This window comes from Coccinella septempunctata, chromosome 8 (assembly GCF_907165205.1).
Source record: "Coccinella septempunctata chromosome 8, icCocSept1.1, whole genome shotgun sequence".
NCBI lineage: Eukaryota > Metazoa > Arthropoda > Insecta > Coleoptera > Coccinellidae > Coccinella > Coccinella septempunctata.
Window position 1 is genome coordinate 24,794,330 of NC_058196.1, and position 18,969 is coordinate 24,813,298.

Here is an 18,969-nt window from a genome sequence, read left to right on the forward strand (position 1 = left end):
AGAAGATTTGTAAAACTCTTCTCACAATTTGATACAAATTTCCTTTTAATTCTGATAAGACTGTACAAAAAATATTTCAATAAATTGGTACTCTGAATCACTTATTTCGTTTGATCTTTCTCGAGTTTGATTGCTCGAAAATTTTCACAATGAGCTTAACAAGTTATACTTATGTACATAGAACAATGAACGTTGTCGATAAATATAAAATTTAATACGAATCCGGGCATATCTAACAAACATGATCATTAAAAATACTACACTTTCGCACAAAAGTTCAAATTCGTTTACCTCACAGGATTTTGTATAAAAAGATTCAAGATACACTCCCGAGCAAGATTTTTTTTGCACTTCACCCAGAGTTTGATGTAGTTATTGCTTATTGCACAAAACAACATTCAGATTGTGGATATTCATGTATTTTTTTAACCAGAAATATATCTTGAATTGTAAACGACTCGTATATAAACTACTTTCTATTATATGTTGGTTGGAAAACACTAGCTTGAATTTCAACAGTATTAATTGCAGAAATATCAAAAGCCTTAGGTAAATTTCAAGTTCATGACTTAGAATTCAAAGAACATTTGAAAATGTTCTAATTTTACGTTTTTATATCGTAGAACACAATATTCAAAGCCACTTAAGAGTTCTTTCCTATATCTTGGATATTTTTGAACCCCACAATATATAGTCAAATTCACAAAAGACTGCGAACCATACGAGTTAATATTCTGTAATTGTCGACATTACAATTTTACAAAAATAAAATCACCAGTGAATGGTGTTCAATTAGCCCTAAAAATGTCAATTCACTCAATTATAACCTCTGTACAAACACGATTTATTCAATTGAAAAAATCATTGGCTCATCACCGAGATTTAAAAATTAGTCTTCTTAAAATCTTTCAGAGTAAGGGATAATACCATGTGATAAAAGATTCACAAAAAGCTCAACAGAAATCCTGTCAAAATTCCAACATGACAACTTAACCCGAAATTTATTTTACTGGATGTGTGTAATTTTAAATTCAAATTTGGATCAAGAAGGAACAGTTTTTTCTTTATGATTTCAGTTCAAAATTCAAGTAACAAATCGGCATTATAACCCAAAAATCAACTCAATTCTTCTTCAATTCTGCGCAAAACAACTCTGAAGGTTAAGTTATGAGGTATAACATCTCTGAAATTTATCGTCTTTTCAAAACGCCCTACAGGTACTATATAGAAAAAAGAAAATATTCGAACAAAATATAAATACTCCCACGCAGGTCATTACACTGCAGTGGGAGTTCTTGATTGTCAGTGACGCCATTTGGATATCTGTGCGAAAATATCAGCTCGAAGATTTTGAGCGAAACAGATGCCCAATATCTGTGAAATAAGAATAAAAATTTATAAAGCAATTGGGAGCATTATCAGCATAAATGTGAAGAATTCTGCGATATTTTAAGTCAACAAAACAGTAACAGCAACAAATTGGTGATGTTAGAATAAGCAAAGCAGACATTTTCGTTAGGTTGCTAGGGATAAAAGTGCTTGAAACACAAATTTCCGAAAGCTTCTTAGCTAATTCATGCACATTCAAAGATCCCTAATCACCTATAAGAAACTTTCGAAATAAAAAAATCATATGGAACGTTAGGCGTGAGAGGAATTCATTCACTTGCCTTTCGTAAACCTCAAAAAATTTTGATTTTCTCACGCTTTTTTTTGGCACCTCCGATCTGGCGCCAGGGTCGGTAGTGTTAGCTGAATAGAGCAATTTACGACATGGTTGAAAGACTAACCAACAAAATTAAACTGAATTGTCCACGAAATAAGCCACACCAGAACTTTGAAGCCCGTACAGTCTCACCAAGTATAAAAAATTGTTATAAATACGGTAGCAATTTTGCAATTATATCACTCTGACAACAATCAATTTCGTAGTGACTCGATTCTGCTACACCATTATCACCTTAACTCAATTTTACGATGTACTATCCCCCGATTTCACAAAGCTTGATCGGGGAATCAACGTTTGATTTACGGATAAACGTCAGTTTGTTTTCGGTCGATAGTTCAGTCATGATCATTCAGAATATCATTCTAGCATCAAATTATGACCCATATGCATCCAATCAATGATTCTCTATTGCTACTTCTTCAATATATTCAGAAATGAAAACGTTTCACTGATTTCTTTTAGGAAATCGAGTTACTGAAAGTTTTGTCAAACCGGGGTTAAGTTTAAAAAAAGATTGCAGGCAGTAAGAGGAACTGCTTGAAATCAGAATAAATTACATTCAATTCCAATGACAAAACGAATTTGATTAATGATTGAAATATAACTATTTATATCACCAATCTTCCGAATCAACTTCAAAAATCACGCAAACAGGACTCAATTATAAGCAATGGTTGAGAATTGCATGTTTAACCATAACTTACAGCCCTATGTAAAAGAGAAGAAGAGAAATATAGACAGAGAATAATACCCAATCTTGGTCAGTCCACCAGCACGTGATAGATAAAAAAGAAAAACGCGAGGTATATGTCCAACTATTTAGCTAGACAACTGTGAAGTTATTCCCCTCTTGTTAAAAATAGTGAAATAGATACGAAAGTCGCTTAATACTTCTAATGATTTGTTTGCAACGAGGCCTGCTGGTCGAGGGTTAGTCAGTCGGCGTCTACAGGCCTCTGGTGGCCGATGTAGAATATTCGTCTCATTGAATATTATAATTAATATATTCGCGTCGACATAATCAAGAATTTACTGTGGCTGTATTCATTGTTGTGTTGTGATCGTATTACATCAGTTTCACATTTCATTCTAATCCCACAACCCTTAAGAGTCTCATCCCTAACCATTGCACTACTTATAGTACCTAGTCCATATGAAAAGTCATCGCGCATTTTGTATGTTATGTTGGTCGACTGCCTAAGGGTACCTCTCACACCAACTCATTGCCTCTAATGCGAATTGTAAGAAGATAACTCCCAGAGTAGATAATTAGTAAGAAAAAACTGATGATTAGTTTGATTGAATGTCTCATATCACATCACTTACATGGAAAAAGAAGTAAACAAAAATATATGTAGCTATTGGTATCATATTCCTCTCCATCCACTCTTCAATTGCTTCCAAACAACCCCTCTCATTTATAATGAGAGAAGCATTGAGATTCTGGAATGCAATTGCAAAAATAAAAAAGTGAGTTGTCAGCAATGTAGGTATGCCTTGTGAAATAAACACACACAAAAATCAACAAACTGAAAAATAAAATTCTCATCAAGATGCTCAGAACCTGTTTGCAATCTGATTCACTAAACATGCTCTAAATTTTGTTGTGATACCTGGAGTACCATTACTGCAACATTAACAGCAGCTACAGGCACTAAATTGGTCTCTATCCATTCTTCACCTGCCCTAAGGCAGCCTCTTTCGAATATATTCCTATCTCCTGTCTGCATTGAAATGAGAGAAAGCTTGAAATTTCAGAAAATCTTTATTCTAAACATCCGATTTTTGGCTCTATTCTAAAGATAAATATTTTTTCAAAGGAATAATGGTAGCAGAAAATGATCAAAAACTGGGTAATTTTTTCAAAGTTGTAATACAAAAATCCCGAGAATGATACGCAACAATCTCTATATATGCTGCAAAAATGGATAACCTGCAAAAACTGATCAATCCACTACATACTTTGATCTTTTGAATACATGTGAAAGAGCCAAGACACATGCAGAAAGAAATTAATGAAAACTGATTCTATGAGCCCATCTAGGAACCTATTTGTTTTCTGATTTGTCTCATTTACTAATTCTTTTTATATGAATTAAATTTGACCACTTACAAATCCTGGTTTCCTCACGTCATATCCGCACTGTTTGTTTTTGATTGCTTCCTGGAATGAAGAATTATTATATGGCCTGTTGTATCTTATTCAAACAGTACGAGACATTTTATCCATTTCAATTACTTACATTGGGTTTACGTTTACAACATGAAAAGGGCACTCCACAAGCTTCCCTACTCCCAACTTCACTTGAGGAACAGTTGAAATATTGGTTATAGTCCCAATCTTTAGGACCTTCTACTCCACAACAGTGAAGCTAGGTAATGAATAAATAAATAGAAAGAGATCTTCGTGTAATCAGGTACTATTTAAACTTACCCATTCTTCCTGTATCCAATCTATTAAATTTTGTTGGTCAGGATCATCTCTGTAGTGCACAATGAAGGTCTGGAAGCCCGTTGATGCTTGTGATTTTATCTGAAATATCATAAAGCACAAAAGGGTTCATTTCAGGATTAAGGATATCACTAATTGGCGACCTCTAGAGGACGATTGTCAAACTAAACTAAATTAGAGTCTGTAAGAGGTTAGGTTGGTGATAATGACTTAGGCATTAATCTCTAAGGCTCTTCGTTATATACAGGGTGTTTCAAAAGGTGAGTATTTTCTTCAATAGAAGGTCGAACTGGTCTACATAAAGAAATCACCCATCCAAAGCTCTCAAAATGACGAAGTTGGAAAAATCATTGATAAAATAGACCTCGAATCGTTAATGATCTGATTTAAAACACCATTCATGCGTAAAGTGATCATGATCTCTTGTGATTAATGATCCATTATTCACTCATTTTTTATTAAACTTTCATTAATCACTGGTCTACCAAACTTCATATTCAGAATCATAGACAGGAGCCTCTGGACATAGAGATATTGGTATACAATATGGAAATTACCATATAGTGAGTATGATGAATGAGATGAATACAGATATTGAAAAATAGGTGAGATATTTTAGAAATAAACTTTTCAGAATGGTGGAAAATTAGAATATTCTACTCTTATATTCTGTATTTTTTATTCACGTGAATGATTTACCAAATTCCACTTGTCTCATCAACCGCGTAAATAATAGCCATTCTAAAATGCTCATTGCAACTTGTACGATCTTTTATGGACTGGTTCATTTCGATACGCCCTACTCACTGATAAAAAAGGAACCAAGGCAGCAGTGTGAAAATTCAAGAACTAACCAGTGAAATCAGTCTAAAGTAATTTACAATTTTTTTAAGTTTGGCACCTCCGTTTTCCTCTTGTTCAAAGTTATACGCGCAATTCTACCCGACGTGAAAATTGTGAAAAAATACGGTGCCATGAATAATATCACTTTGTCAATGAACATTGTCACAAGCACAATCAATACAATGTCTTAATTTTTCTACACTGTTTTCACCTTACCTTGCAAGTTACACCAATTTTTTTGAATGACACTAAGTAATTAATAAGATAGTCAATAATGTACCAAAAAATTGTAAACAATGGCGGTTCAGTCATCTGTTTTAGTTTTTCGCGGCCAGCGCCCGCTTACACAGTCCCGTACTCGAAATTAAACTGAATCGCATTGAACTTGAGGGGATCATAACTCCGCCATCTTGAATATCTCATATAGGTGAAAAACAGACTCACTCTGTATTGATCTATACAAGTGTCAATAGTGCAGTATTCTATGATAAGGAAACATTACTCACCCAATCTTTGAAAATGAATCCTAGAATGCCAGCACTCATTTCAAATAGAAGGAGTATGGATAGAATGAGGGCGTACTGAAATGATGAATAAAAGAATTTTTCATCACATAAATGGGTGGTTCTTACCATTCCTAACAGACATGTGTTCTCTCTTAGAGCCCCAACACAGCCAGTGAAACCTATTAGAAAAGTCAGTGCACCAATACATATCAGTACAAAAGCAGGGTCTAGATATATATTGGCTACTTTTCCTAAATTATTGAAAGTGTCTTTTTCAGTCCAAGCCCATAACCCAACAGCAAGAACCAGTAGGCCAAAGAACTGCAAATGAATGTCATTCACAACATAGGTGACATTGAAAAATAATGAGTTCAATAAATAAATAATAATAATAATATTTAATGACATTGATCATGTCATGCCAATGAAAATAAGAAATTTACCACACTCCATATGAAATTTTTTATTTCAGAGTGAAAATAGGAAAACAAAACTCTAACCAATAAAGAGCCAAAACTGAGTAGGTGTATAGAGAGGTGAACCATTCACTCACCCACAAAATAACATTGAATGTGAAAATCATATATTTCAAACAACTGCTGACTTCACTCGTATGCCTTCTGCGTTTTCTCTTATGGTGATGAGACTGGGTTGTTCTAAAAGTTTGAGTTTTATTTTGGTGTTGAACAGTTGTGGTGGTCGTAGTTGCGACAGCCATGGTCCAATAAGAACTCTAACTCAATAACTAAATGCAAATTATCACAGACTTCTTCATATTTTCATCAGTTGTTTCCCCTAGGTTTCCTCTGTACTTTTATATAGACTCTTCCATTTCCCAGTATTGAGCGATTTCGTGGAAAAGCCTAGTCTGCTTCACTTTCGGGAAACCACCACAAAGGAAATGCACATGTCAATAATAACAACCAATGACGTTTGGGAAAATGAAATTAACCTACGTTTCATATGGTTGTCAAAATTGAGAAGTGGACATTGCATTGGCACTAAAAAGGAGCTTTCGTTTAAACTACAATACTTTACATCTACGGAACAGTCGAGCTATTGGCGGTTAACTACAAAGCGGAAGAGGAAGAACAGGGAAATGAAGTAAGGAAACCAACCATACGAGGTTGAAGAATTATGTGTTTCATTAGTTGCCTACCGATACTTATTGTCGACAATCTGCATCTTTGCTGGTAATGATTCGCATCAGATAGGCAACTCACAATGAGGAAGAGGTGTATACAAAGTTGCCTGCAGTTACTGGCGACAGTTCAAGCAATGCATCAGAGTTTTTTTTCAATCAGGACAGCGATTATCGACATCTAATTAAAGGTGCATCAATTCATTCAATTTTCATCGAGGTGTTAGTGGGGTTGCTCTGACGAGGTCAAATAAGACCGAAACCATGGTCAGCATATCAACTGTTCCTCAATGAAATGGACTTACTTCCGTTATTACTCCGTGTGATGGTGGGTAGTTAATACGATTTAGATCGAAACATTTGTTGATATGTATATTGTATGTTATATATCACCTGAATTAACTTCGATAGAAATTAATTTTCTTTGATCCCCGAGTATTGTCGGCGCATTTGGAAAACAACAAATTTTGAGAATGAAGTACGTAGTATTTATAAAACGATAAATGAATAACTGAAATATAGCTAGTTGGCGATAAATATTGAATATTCTTCTGTTGATTCTCTTGATTTGTATTTAATTTTCGATAATTATAACGAATTCAGTTTGCAACCACCCATATTAGCACTGCCTTGATTTCCAATCTTTAATCATTTATTATCGTTATTTATTTCATTTTATAGTAAAGTTACCAGATTCAAACATTAAACATTCAATTTCATATCATCTCTGACCGTTCTTCTTCTTTGCCAGGTTAACTATCATAGAACACTATAGTTCATTGGCGCACCCAGGGGGGGGGGAAGGCACGGGGGAAAGTGCCCCCCCCAAGCGTCGAAAAGCTAACTGATTTTGCTATGGTAAAACCGTAAAAAACTACTTTCATCAAGCTTGCAGCTAGGCGTGCCCCCCCAGAACCTTTGTGTGCCCCCCCCCATAATATCATTCTGGGTGCGCCACTGCTAAAATTACCACAAAATTCCTTTCAAACTTAATCTATGATAGAACACATCTGCAGTAAGCACAGTTGCATTAGGCCAAAGTACCCAATTTTTCGAATTTCGCTGATATTTTTCAATTTTCTAAATCGAATTACACGAAAACGGCCTATTATCTATACGAGAAAATATAAAGAATACTGTTATTTTCCAAAATACTTGAATATTCATTAGTGGCCGTTGACGTGCTTTTAGGAAATGAATTCTTTAAATTTGTGGTATTTATATGGTATGTAATGGTCATAATGAAGACACTGAAAGATGTGGGTGAATTTCATAGGTTTGCGGAGAAGATTAATCACATCAATGAAAAACTTTCATCCGAAAACCATTTAATTAGGGTGAGATATAACTGAAAACGTTATTTTTTCATGGATTTTCAACAGCATGTATCTTTTCAAACGAGCTGTATTGGGAAAAATGTTGAAGGCAAAAAGTGTTTCTTTAGAACTCAGGAATCTTCTGAGTCGAAGACTCACCCTGTATTTGGTTCTCAAAACTCTGAAATATCTCGTTTTCAGGCAAAAAAGTCGTAAATAAAGGGATATCCTTCCTGCTGAGGGCACTAGACCTGCTGGAGGCAAGCTAGAGCAACAGCGCTTGCGTTTTCCGAGGCGCAAAGTTGGCGTTGAAAGTTTTGGCGCCATGCGGCTGGCTTCAGTGTCCTATACCGAAATCATAGCCTGCTGCGTCCCTCTGCAGAGAAATAAGACGCGCTTCTACCGTGCGATAAAATATTAAAAAAAAATAGGTTTATTTGGATGAGTGAGATGACATTCTTCGGATTCACGAAATGTCGGCCATGTCGTTCGACCAAAATCGAAGAGAATTTCTGTCGTTTCCTTAAGAAGTGTTGAGTGACCATTTTTCTAGTTTGTGCCTTTGTGCCCTCTGCGGTTTCCGTCTTACAAATATGTTTGTAAGTGGCGATTTCTCCTCCAATTATTGATAAACGTTATATTGGGTCACTTCATCGAGAGCTTGTCTTTTATATCGATAATTTTTTATGAAGATTTTCTCACATTGAGACGCGACATGATGATCAGGTGGTTGCGGTCACCTTTGCATATATCCTTTGTAAAAATGTAAGACGTTCTTGTCTTTCATTTATGACAAGCTCGGCGTAACTTTGTCAAAAGTTCTGTTTAACTCATATATTCGCCCAATTAGACTACGTTCATTAGAGAATATTAGAAGAGAAAACAGAAATAAAATTTTCATTCATTCGAGAAAAATCACCTTTAGTGATTAAGGTGGGCTTTTCACTACTATTTTAGATTTTATGTTCTCACAAAAGCAGTCTTATCTACGTATATGCAGAAGATTCAATTGAGCGCTTCAGGAACTCAACTGAATCTGCTGTACCTGAAACGAAATAACCATTTGTCAGGAATCCGAAAAAATTGTTTTTAAATTCTTTTTCAATACTGTTATATTATGCTTTTTCACTATTTCTCTGTATCATTCAATATCCATGTTCAATAAAACGATGTGCATATTAATAATGATAGATGTGATGGTGTATTATTTTCGGAATTTTCTGCGTTTTATCCATTTCAATACGAATCAATATCAACTTGCGTAATAGCTTTTCAATATCCATTAATGAATAATGGTACAAATTGCACGAAACGCCTGTTGCTGAAACGATATAAAATAATGTTCATAGAATCCACCAGAAAATGGCCGAATAATGGTAATTGAAAAATGATTTAGATAGATTTCCTATACCTTTATCATTTTGGGCATTAAATAGTCATCATCATGTATAAGAGGAAAAAAAGACAAATTTAATTCACCAAACAGTTTCACAAGGTTACAAGCCCAAAAAAAATATTTGAAGACTTCTGAGCAGTTTCAGTATGAACGTAATGCTCAGTTTGTATAACTAAATATAGAGTGGAACAATTAGTGCTTATTCAAATCCATAATTCTATGAAAAAACCACACAATTTTTGGGCAAGAAATCCCCCTTAAATTTTTTCGCAACTATTCATTTACACTCTGTACTTATAATTCATGTTCCTATATATATTATTTATATATACATCAGGGTTTATTTGAAGGTGAGGCTTTTTTGTCAACAGAAGGTAGAACTTGTCAAAATGAAGCGTTTCACCAAAAATCACCTATACAAAACTTTCAAAATGACATAGGTATTATTAATTATTATTATTAATAATTATCGCAAAGGGGATCATAGCACTTTTCAACATAACATAGGCACTTGCTAGAAACTGCCTTGATTTTCCACATTTTTTTTTCACCCTAAATTGCAATTATGATTCTCTCAAAAGTGACCTGATGCATCTAATCCAATGAACTTGGTACTGAATCATTCATTGTCCACCCGTATGTTCATTTTTTGTTTCGTTTTTGCGATACCGGAGTCACCTTCCACAGTCCCGTACTTGAAATTCAATGAAATTTTGTTGAACTTCTAGGGGTTGTATCTGAGGCATCTTGGATATTTTATATAGACAATTTTTGGTGAAACGACACATTTTGATGAGTTCTACCTTCTGTCAAAAAAAAGCCTCACCTTGAAAACACCCTGTATATTTCATGATATAGGAACATAAATTATAAGTACAGTGCGTAAATGAATAGTTTTTTTTCAATAACCGCTATTTTCTGCGAAAAATTACAGGAGACCTAGAGAGACCTTATTTGATCAGAATGAATCCAACTATCAAATATTGATTTTTCAATGGTGTAATATGAATAAGGAAAAAAAATTCTTGCGAAACAAATTTTAGGGGTGACTTTTCCCAAAAAATATTTTTTTGATTGCCTTCTCGCTCTCATGTAAAGTCTGCTCAATTTTATTTCTGGTTATTCCTGGTTTCTAAAAAAATTTTTTTATGTGGTATATTTAGGGGATGTATCTGAACAGGGGGTGGTAACAAAGAATACATGACATACTATTCATTTACACCCTGTATAATTACTACAGAAACTTTCACTTCCAGCTTCCACATACTTCATATCATAAAATACGAAGTATAATATACTGATATACCTAAAAGCTGATTTAACTTCCCTTAATTATTCCCGATTTTAATTAAATATCCCAACAGCTTCTCTCCAGCATCTTAATTCGATAGAATGATATATATGCCTTCACCTTAGCCCATGGCAGACTTGTTATGCTCATGTTTTAACACCTTCGGTGCTAGAAGGGTGCAGATGAACTTTCGTCGCATAGTTTGGCAAACTTAAAGGCCTTTGATGGTTGGAATTATAAACCAGTAGTGTGTAAGGGGTTCAATGCTAGAAGTTCGTGATTTCTAGTATGTACGGCCTTATGAAATGCCAACTCTATGAATTGAGATATAACTTTGATAGAAAATACAATAAGAAGAAGATTTGCTATTTGATTTGAAACTGGAGTCTTCCATTTCGGAAACAGGAAACACAATAGTGCAAAGATTTCCAATTTTAATGGTCTTCACTTGATAGAAATTCAAAATTGAGTCCACGAATGTTTTCCAGAAAATGGATGGGTAGCCACTGCCGATTCAAAGTATTTAACAATACCAAAGTGGCCACGGAATATGTTTCTGAAAAATTATAGCAAGAATTGTTTATATTATCATCTACTATTACTTTCTCGAATATGTAGGAGACAAAATGATGACAATTTGATTAATATATGTGTGACTTTTTATATTTTATTGTAAACATTAATCTATTGTTATTATTTTTTTCTGCTCCATTATATGATAATTCAATGTCAATCATTTTATTTTTGCGGTGTTACCAAAATCTTCTGACCAATTACGAGAAATACTTCAGTTACGATTTCGTTCTTTGCCTAACTTGCAATATCTATCTATATATCCCTCCATATGGATTTATTTTCTCCGGGAGTAACACCCCAGTTATAAGAATTCGGGATATCAAGAAGGAGGCACTGCAGAATATAACATGATCAAAATTTCTGTCAGACCCACTCTCATCCAAAGAATATGTTTTGAGGAGGAGAGGCGGGAAGGAGGGGTATCTGAAGACGTGAAATATTCCGAAGATGAAAGAAGATTCCTAGTTTTTTGGCAAACGAAATGTGTTAACTGAAGCGGCAATAATGGGAATTTATTCAAAGCCAAACTTCCGAACTTATTGAATTCAATTGGGGTGGATGGTAACATTATATATACAGGGTTTTTGATCTTCGACGATAGCCGATGTAAACATTCCAATTGAGAATATACAGCGTGTATTTAAAGGTGAGGCTTTTTTCAAGTGAAGGTCAAAATGAAGCGTTTCACCAAAAATCACCTATACAAAACTTTCTAAATGACAAAGTTGGAACAAAAATTGAAAATGATCACTGAATTCGATCCTTATACGACCCTAGATCATTTGTTATCTGAATAATTATCACAAAGTAATGGAAAAAATTTGTCCCGTGATGACTGAGTTAACCATAAATGGTTTCTTTTAGGATATTGTCTCGTTAAATTTTTACTTGGGAATGAGAGTGAAAACTTAGGATAGCCGAATTTCCTCATTATTTTTTAGTAACTCACACGATTTTATGAAATGGCTCATTTCAATACCAACTGACAGAAGAGACTTAGGAAAAAAAGTTTGAAAAAAAACAAAATTACTTCAAAATCTCACCAATAAATTCTAAATCTAAATCGTTTAAATTAATCACGAATCTTTTCACAATGGGCATCACAATATTCTTGTTCGAACATTCCAACAATCGTCGTTGAAATGGAATGAAATGGGGATCATAGCACTTTTTAAACATAACTAACATAAGCACACCAAGAAACTACCTTGATTTTCTACCTAAATTGCAAGATACGACAATTATGAGTCTCTCAAAAGTGACCTGATGCATCTAATTCGATGAACATGGTACTGAACGATTCATTGTCCACTGTCTAGGCACATGTTCATGTTTTGTTTAGTTTTTGCGATGCCGGAGTCACCTTCCACAGTCACGTACTTGAAATTCAATGACATTTTGTGAATTTTAATGAAGAATGATCACGCCTCAACAGGGAAACAACGAATACAACGATAAGAATTAATTCAGATGCATACCACCCTCCGATATGAATATCAACAAATGTTACGTAAATTGAACTAGCCAATTTGCCATCGTCAGGACAATTAAATAGAGAACGTTCCAGCGAACAAGAGCAGAAGCTGACCTTGGTTTCGGTCTTATTCGACCTCATCAGAGCCACACAGAAACGGAGAAGGAGTTGTGTTGCTCCGACGCGGCCAAATGAGACCGAAACCATAGTCAGCATCTGCTCTTCTTTGGTGGAATGTTCTCCATTTGGTTGTCCTGACGATGGCAAATTGGCTAGTTCAATTCAGATCGTAAAACTTCTTGATATTCATATCTGCGGGTGGTATTCATCTCCCTCATAATTTTTGTTACATTTGAGTCCAGGTATGATTTGAATCTTCCTTCCTACTGAATTAGGAGAAATATGGGTCTTGGAGGAAATTAGTACAGGCGTTATCTCTTTCTTATTATAAGGTTTTGAAAAAACTAATTATGCAACAAAACTTTCACTAACAGCGGGTTTCATAAAACTTCGATTGTCCGATCAACCATTTGACATTCCCTCGATTTCTCAAACGAAATCACTGAAACCTTTTCATTTCTGAAAATATTGAAGAAAGAGCAATTCAGGATAATTGAATGGACATATGAACATCATAATTTGATGCGAGAATGTCTAGAGTCTAGAGTTAAGATTCGCCGATCAAGCTTTATGAAACCCTGGGTAAGTTTTCCACATGACCACAAACAATTCGTGATTGCCACAGACATCATTCCACAAATTCATGAAAGTCATGTCAACAACCCACAAGTCCTGTTCACTATTCTACTTGATTTGCAATGGGTTTTATAAAACTTTGATTGTGCGATCAACGATTTGACTGTAACACGATTTTCAAATCGAAATCGCTGAAACTTTTTCATCTCTGAATGTAATGAAGAAGTAGCAATTCAGGATAATTGAATGGGCGTATAAATATCATAATTTGATGCAAAAATTATTGAAAACAAATTGAGGTCTATTCGTCAATCAAGCGTTGATTCCCTGATCAAGCTTTATGAAATTCGGGGTTCGTGTACTAAACTGATGATTTTCTAAAAAGTCTTTTATTGAAAATTATGGTTTATTTTTGTTGCCTAATTTGAAATTAAGGTTTGATTTTTGACTGTTTCTATACAATTGTAATATTGTCAGTGAGGAAATGAAGTATTATTATTTATGTATTTTTAGGCGGAATTGGAATAAAGGGACTAATATATCAGCCATATTGAACATTTTGATTGGTAGATTTTTGGTGAAATGGTTCACTTTGATGAGTTCCACATTGTGTAAGCAAGAGAACTACATTTTTTGTAACCTCGCACAAAATCATCCCCTTTTAATTTTCGAGGAACTCCACCAATTCGAAAATTACCGTGATAATTTCGCACACCTACGCAGCGTTAACGTAACTTGTTACGATAGCTTCCAACTGACAAATTAGCCGGGCAAAAAACCCTTCCCTTTCGGAGCGGCAACTCCTCCGACAGGATCTTTATTAATTAGTTTCGGCTCCGATTTCCGCTTCGCCAAGTGGGTGTCGAAAATTCCTCGTAATTATCCGTCCTAATTTCCAAAGAACAAACGACACAACGCGTCGCGACGGCGAGGGCGCAGCGACGATGGTCGCCGCACACTTGGATTCCCATGCGGACCGAAGATCGGTGTATAGGTGAGCGTCGAATTTCATCAGCGACGATTCTTCATAATTACCGAATACACGATTAAATCGGAAAAGTACAATGGATCGAATTATGCGAAATGTAGGAGTGGGAGGGGAGTGAGGAGTGCATGCGATGTATGGGGAGTTCGGGAGAGTTGAACCCCTTTTTCCTCTGAAGCCACTTGAGTTGTATCTGTAAATGGTAGCAACTCATTTTTTTGCGTGAAGATATCATGCCCAAATGGATAACGATATATTATAGTGGAGTGATGGTGATATGAACATTTTGAGTACAGCAATTCTTTTTTTAGCAACCAAAAATTGGCTCATGCCTCTCTAACCCATGAGAAATTTGAACAGGGGGCGAGAGAGACTTGACCATAAGTTTGTTTATTAGGAAAAACATTGAAAGAAAACAATTTCCAATGACCAACGATTGTCTATGTCAAAGGTTTCATCATCTGATGTATCAGCGTATGAAATACATATTTTCTATTTCAGAGTCACTCTACCTTATTTCCGAGATAATTTTTACTTTTTTGAACCTTTGTGTGTGCTTTTAAATTTATTTCTATTATTCAATTTTTTGTTTTGAAGCAAATTATTATCAAAGCTCAGTGCGGGAAGCTCGGACCACTGATTATGTCTCTTGACCAAAGCAAGTCAAGCCACCAGGACTCCCTTTCAGCCTATTCAACAGATGTTTTCCTGAAAATTGTACAACTAGTATTAAAAAGGCTCATCGTTTGTAGAACAATGTTAATCAATGAAAGCAATAAAACAAAATAACACCACACACCTATTAAACTTTTCAGCCGGCACTAATTGTGCTTTGTTACGAATATGTCGCAAGCTATTTACGATACCGGTAACGCGGAATTTGAATTGAAATATTTGAGGTGGTTCAAGTCTTCTACCTGAGAAAGTCTCCCGGACTCCTCCTATCGTTCAGATAAGTTCAGGATTTACAGGAGTTTGTTTTTCTCTAGTTGTTTCCCCGCAGGAATAATCATGACTGAATTAATTATACTGTGTTGGACGAAAGTAACCTCCCCATAACTATTGTTGTATTGTCAGGAGGTCCACTTTGTAGGTAGATCCACCTTTATGGTGCAATTTCGCCAAAAAAAAAAAAAAATTAAATTAAATTTTCAAAAACCGAGGCCAAAAGCAGTATTCTATGATTTCGATCCAGGTAAACACCTCGAACTGTGATCGGTGCCAACCTGAATTTCGTCATTCCTACGTTAACCTATATAAATCTATCTGGCATCTACTCCATTCACTTTTATAAAAGCAGTCGCCTAACCTAACCTAACCTAAACTAATCTTATCTAACTTATGTAACTCAATCTGTGATATACTTCATCCACTCTTATAAAAGCAGTAGCCAAATCTAACCTAACCTAACCTAAACCAACCTTACCTAACCTCTATATCCCAATCTGTCATCTACTCCATTCACTTTTATAAGAGCAGTCGCCTGGCCATGGAAATTCGACACATTCCACTCTGTATCTGTCGAAAATATGGGGGTTATGACGCTTGTCGAAACATTTTTGTGTGTTATATCAGCGCTTTGTTGTCCGATCTACATGAAAGTCTTAGTAATTGTAATTACTTATTTCTCATAACGTGAATTTACTCCAGAAAGTAAATGAAAATATGGAATCAATAAAATCAACGTTTTTGCAAACTGATTGAAGGGATTCCTTGTATAATTATTTGCATAGAACGTACAAGAGATCAATGTTTAAATATACAGGGTGAGTCTTTCACTCGTACTTACTTACTTAAGAGTAAATTCTTGAGGTCTGAAGAAACAACACTTTTTTGCCTTACCATTTTATCCGCATCGGCTCGATTTGAAAGATACAGGCTGTTGAGAAGCCATAAAAAAATGTTATTTTCAGTTCTATCTCACAAACGGTTTTATCGAATAGAATGAATTTCGGAATAAAGTTTTTCATTTATTTGTTGAATCTTTTTCGAACATAAGATGTCACTCATTCTTCCAGTGTTCTCATTATGTCTACTACGTACATAAAAATACCAAATATTCAAAGAACCCAACTCTTGAAACTAAGTTGGGCTGATGAATATTTGAACGTTTTGTAAAATAAAAGTATTCTTTATATTTTCGGGTATAATGCGCCGTTTTAGAGAAATTAAAAAGTGCATAAAGTGAATACACATCAATATATAAAACATGAAGATCTGCAATATACATATAATAATTCAGATAAACTCACAACAAACCAGACATCCAATTTTAATCTTGCAATCAAATTATTTCAATTACAAATTATCATATTCCCTACTGGTCTTGTAAATTCATTTGTATGCATTCTGTGGTGAGGAAATGGAAATTCAGCCTACGAGAAACGAACAAAGGAGATCACGAACTCGGAGATATTTCCCATTTCTTATTCTCATTAGTAGTCATGAGAACTCTCACTTAGAGGGCAACAATTCAATTACATAATGACAAAGTGTCAAGACTTGTATGGGTATATCCTCAATATATTTCAATAAAGAACAGAGTACACCAACGAGAGAAGACGTAAAATTGTCACAGAATTAGTCTACTTCCTCATCACGACACCGTAATTTCTAGCACAGAAAGGAACGATGGAACTTAGGGATATAATGAAATAAAATTGATTTTACAGATAGACAAACGGTCTTTCAAAGGTCACAACTAGATATCAGTGGTGAAAAATATCTGCAAATTACAATATGCATTTTGAAATGTAATTTCACTTAGAAATTTTGTCATTATTTGGATTGTTTATTTTCAATAATATACCTCCGTATTTCTACCAATATTGGTAGCATAAGTTAGAATGAAAAGTAACGCACAACATGGTAGAAAATGTCTGAACAAGTCAATTTAAATTTTAAATTTCGCCACAGTTCATAAATAAATGGGGAGTTCATCCTACACCCTTCACGAGAGATGAGCTTTTTTAAAAGCAACCCTAATATTTTACGCCAGAATTAGATAGAGCTCTCTTGTTCTTGAGTATGATTTGGTCATTGATGAGGTTATTGTAATAGGCTCTTTTTCATTATAGAAATGGAATAGTTGACCTTATTGAATTACTTTTATATATTTTGAGGTCAATGACATAAACTTTGGAAGTGATTGATGGTTCTGAAATTCTATCAAGAACACCTATTTTTCTATGAAAGTTCCCTTTTTTATTTCAATACATATCTTTTTATCATTCTTAGGAATAATTTATAAAAATATAGAATAAAAAAATTTAATTTTTTTTAGGTTTTTCGAAACATACCATACATAAAAAAAGGTTTTTTTAAAAATTGATATTGAATCATTGGATTTTGTTACGAAACATTTTCCTACAGAGCGACGCAGTCAACCTGATGCCGTAATTTTTTGTTATCTTCCCAAGATTTTGAAAAATGCCTTTATTTATGAGGACAATTTTCGTTCAGAATTTTCCTTCAGTTTTTCATCGGTATCGAAAATCCGAACTCAACCGAATGTGTTGAAAATAATACTGACTGAATTCATTATACTGGCTGGTCGAAAGTGTCCTTCCCACCTCGTATTCTGATGACTATTCTATTAGTTCATTAGTCAATAAAATAGTAAAGAATAATTGACATCCAAGTAGGCCTTGAAAGTCCAGACGCAGCTTAATATCTGGTCACAAAGGATCTTCAATAATTTCTGTAGTTTCAATTACAGAACTGCTATATACAGGGTGTCTGTAAACAAATGCTAAGGACTTGGGGGAATGATTCCTCGATGAAAATGAGCAATGGTAGTTCCTATAAATTTTTTTCGAAATCAAGCTCCCTTCCAAGATATATCTTTTGGAAGTCAATGACGAGTTGACAGTTTTGAATTTTTTTTACGGGTTCTAAAAAACACTGAGTCATAAAATTATACACAATATGAAGCACTAAGTAGATGTCACTCACACAATTTTTTAGATTTTGTAACTTTATATTAGGGGTTAAAAATTACAACCCCTTATGATTTTTCTTCAAAAATTGTTTTCGTGGGGTAGATTTTCGAAGAATGAAATACTTTTATGGTTTTCCATTCAATTCTGGAGAAAAAAAGTCTCTTGCATGTTTTCCTGAAAAAATTACGATACAGTCGATATTTTTCTCGGAATGAATGAAATCTTACCATAAGTTCTGATCACTGATCATTTGATCGTATAAGTTTTCCCGCTAAAATACATGCATCAACTCTCTGCCTCATAGACCTTCGTATACTGCTTGTAGGTTTTTATTTATTCCGAGAAAAGTATCGACTGTATCAAAATTTTACAAGAGACTTTTTTTCTCCAGAATTGAAAAGGAAACCATAAGAGAATTTTATTTTTCGAAAATCTAACCCACGAAAACAATTTTTGAAGGAAAATCATAAGGGGTTGTTATTTTCAACCCCTAATAATGAAGTTATGAGATAAAAAAAAATTGTATGAGTAATATCTACTTAGTGCTTCATATTGTGTATAGTTTCATGACTCAGTGCTTTTTAGAACCCGTAAAAAAAATTTAAAACTGTCAACTCCTAATC

At 34.5% G+C, this 18,969-nt stretch overlaps 2 protein-coding genes across 8 annotated transcripts in view; one reads left to right on the forward strand and one right to left on the reverse strand.

The window, feature by feature from the left end:
- Positions 1–192: 192 nt before the first annotated feature.
- LOC123319450 (tetraspanin-5) lies at positions 193–6,481 on the reverse strand. 6 transcript variants are annotated; one of them, XM_044906432.1, is made up of 9 exons: positions 6,084–6,481; positions 5,657–5,851; positions 5,531–5,605; positions 4,164–4,262; positions 3,973–4,101; positions 3,843–3,893; positions 3,343–3,474; positions 3,056–3,172; positions 193–1,374 (listed from the first exon to the last, which is right to left on the reverse strand). In XM_044906432.1, exons 1-9 carry the CDS (start codon positions 6,246–6,248, stop codon positions 1,303–1,305), a joined length of 1,035 nt encoding a protein of 344 aa, XP_044762367.1. In that variant the 5' UTR covers positions 6,249–6,481; the 3' UTR covers positions 193–1,302. The 6 variants fall into 6 exon arrangements, with proteins under 6 accessions (XP_044762367.1, XP_044762368.1, XP_044762369.1 ...); XM_044906433.1 differs by having other exon boundaries at positions 3,343–3,453; positions 6,084–6,480; XM_044906434.1 differs by lacking the exon at positions 3,056–3,172.
- Positions 6,482–8,445: 1,964 nt separating this feature from the next.
- The window catches only part of LOC123319447 (dopamine receptor 2), a 150,311-nt gene continuing 139,787 nt past the window's right edge, over positions 8,446–18,969 (forward strand). For both annotated transcript variants that reach the window (XM_044906429.1, XM_044906430.1), the window contains exon 1: positions 8,446–8,586. The gene's annotated coding sequence lies outside the window, so the exon portion shown is untranslated. The remainder of the gene's footprint in view (positions 8,587–18,969) is intronic.